At 37.2% G+C, this 2534-nt stretch overlaps 1 protein-coding gene across 1 annotated transcript in view; it reads right to left on the reverse strand.

Moving 5' to 3' along the window:
• LOC106108440 (clustered mitochondria protein homolog) overlaps positions 1-2534 on the reverse strand; it is a 28629-nt gene that overhangs the window by 11582 nt on the left and 14513 nt on the right. The window contains exons 2-6 of the mRNA XM_013289606.1: positions 1660-2315; positions 1407-1568; positions 1034-1187; positions 512-645; positions 1-108 (exon numbers count right to left, since the gene is read on the reverse strand). The exon at positions 1-108 is cut by the window's left edge and continues 13 nt beyond it. Coding sequence (XP_013145060.1) covers positions 1-108; positions 512-645; positions 1034-1187; positions 1407-1568; positions 1660-2315 — 1214 coding nt within the window. The remainder of the gene's footprint in view (positions 109-511; positions 646-1033; positions 1188-1406; positions 1569-1659; positions 2316-2534) is intronic.

Raw genomic sequence — 2534 nt, forward strand, 5'->3', positions numbered from 1 at the left:
GGTGATGTGGAAGTGGCGGTCCTCCAGCGTGGTGACATGCAGGTACAGCAGGTCTCCGCACATCTTGCGAGGCCCGGGCGGCGGGTTCCAGCCAGAAGTAGTCAGTACCTGATAAAAATAAGTTTTTGATACATTTCGCCTGTATATTCACGCTATTATACTTAGGATGTGAATGAATTAAAAATGAACGAAAAACTGTCATGCAAGAGCCAAAAACTACAAGCACAAAGTTATCCAATGGCAATGTCTTTTGTTGTCATTTGAATTTTTAATATTTTGATCGAGTTTTACAGAATGGAAGCAATAAAATAATATTTCTATAATATCATACGGGAACAGCTAGTTTTTTTTTAACAAATGTCCACACAAATTATATTGTCAGTGATATATAAAACTAGCTAAATAAAAAGTTCTTCCAAATTAGGACTAGTGAGATTCAAATTTGAAAATTGTAACACTAATAATTTCAAATAGTGCAGGTTTAATTATCAATGTAAAACAAAATGGTTACCTTTAGGCACTGCGGTGCCTTATTTTCTTTAGTGAGTCCCGGATGTAGGGGCAGCAAGGGCCGCTCAGTGCTGCCGGGCATTATGTAGTCTGGAGGTGTGCAGTCTACACTCTCAGGCCGGGATTTCTTCTTCTCTGTAAAAACCATACATTGTCACTCAAATCTTTACCATCTAATACACACACATATATACATGTTTTCAGTCTAGTCAATACCCAAAATGCCCAAATTTAATCCAATAGCTGTTGTACAAATGGTAATATGATTAAGTTCTTAGCAATCTTAATATATATTGGTTCTAAAAGGCAGTTTTACTTTATTTTAGTACATTTTATGTCATTGTTAACCAACCCTCTATGGGCCAAACCAGTGCAGTTAACCAGGGCAAAATTACTTTAACTTAAGGTATGTTCTGAACCTAACTGAGGATGCATAGTGTGCAGGTCATGACGATGATACCTTCATTTAGTATGACAATTTTTTAAGTAGTTCTCAGTAAATGTATGTTACAACTGTACTTACCAAGTATATCTCCTTGAGTGATAATATTTAAGAAAGCTAGCGAGCTGCACTCCTGGCCGACATACGCGTCCACGTGGTCAATGGACTTGAGCAAGTCCCGCACGTGACGCACGTGGATACGAGCCTCGCGCATCGTGTATGGCTCTTCTACCACCTGGAAATTATTAATAATAGTATCAAATGTCTAAGAATTTATTATACACTTTCTTTTGTAATTTAATATGAAGGCTCATAAAACAATATAGTGATATTTTAATAAATTGAATTACAAAAAAAAAACAATCTCTCTCTTTTTCGACTTTTCCGACTCGTCCTTGAATATCATTTTGTGGTAGAGTCAGCTTTCTTAATTATTATTTATTTCAATACTTACTTTGATTACTGATCCCTCTTTGAGACCTTCGATATTTTTCAATTCAGCAAAATTATCGAGAGTAACGCCATCTAGCTGCAGGGAAAAACACGTTCTATGGCACGTGTCTTCGCGATCCATTAGTACTTGATGAATTTCTTGCACCAGCTCCATACTGGATACCTGTAAATAACCATGTATGGTATTTTAAAAAGAATTCAATTGACAATATTCTATATGTGGAACAATTTTAATGTTTTGGAACTATTTATACCTGAATATCCAACGGTTCAGCTCCAGGGCTTACAATTTTGACAGTGAAACCTAAATCTTGAATAAACACAACTTCACCATCCTTCTTCTTTTCGTCCCCATCTTCACTCGGAGAAGATTCTCTGTCTTTGTCACCATTTACCAATTGAACTATACCATTGGTTTTTTCTAATTCATTTTCCGTTTTTGAACTACTGACCTCATCCTTTTTGTTATTTTCCGTTACTTTATCGGTCGCAGATTGCTTTTTCTTATCACATTCATTAGTTTTTTCCGTTGAAGTTGTTTTTTTATTAACCTTCTTTTTATCATTTGTTTGCTTCTTTTCAGTCTCTGTCGCTGGCGAACATTTTACGAAAATCATTTTCTTTGCCTCTTCGGATTTATTATCATCGGAATCGCTAGCGACTCCATTTGTAACTATTTTACCATTATCACTACTACTAATATCACAATCTGTATATATTTTTGGGTCACCATTAACAATATTTTCGTTAGTAATTTCTGTGCCGTTTAAAATTGGTTCTTTGGTACTCGTTTCATCCTTCTTACTGTCATCCGATATCGACGTCGGATTTTCACCGTTGACCTTCGTCATGATTCCATTTGGTTTGGCTTGTTGTGGCTTCTCCATATTTACTTTAGATTTTTGAGCATCTGGAAACAGAAATTGACCATTAAGAAGTAATTTATGCACGCCTAGAACCTCTAGAAGGTTTTAAACGATTTAGAATGAATTATGTACCGGCATTCGGAGTGAAATGCGGTGGTGCGGTTTGTGGCGTATTAGTTTGTGGCGAGGTTTGTGGCGAGGTTTGAGGCGAGGTCTGAGGCGTGGTCTGAGGCGAGGCTTGGGGTGGAGGCCTGCGCGCGGCG

Source organism: Papilio polytes, unplaced genomic scaffold, assembly GCF_000836215.1.
Source record: "Papilio polytes unplaced genomic scaffold, Ppol_1.0 DF821511.1, whole genome shotgun sequence".
Taxonomy (NCBI): domain Eukaryota; kingdom Metazoa; phylum Arthropoda; class Insecta; order Lepidoptera; family Papilionidae; genus Papilio; species Papilio polytes.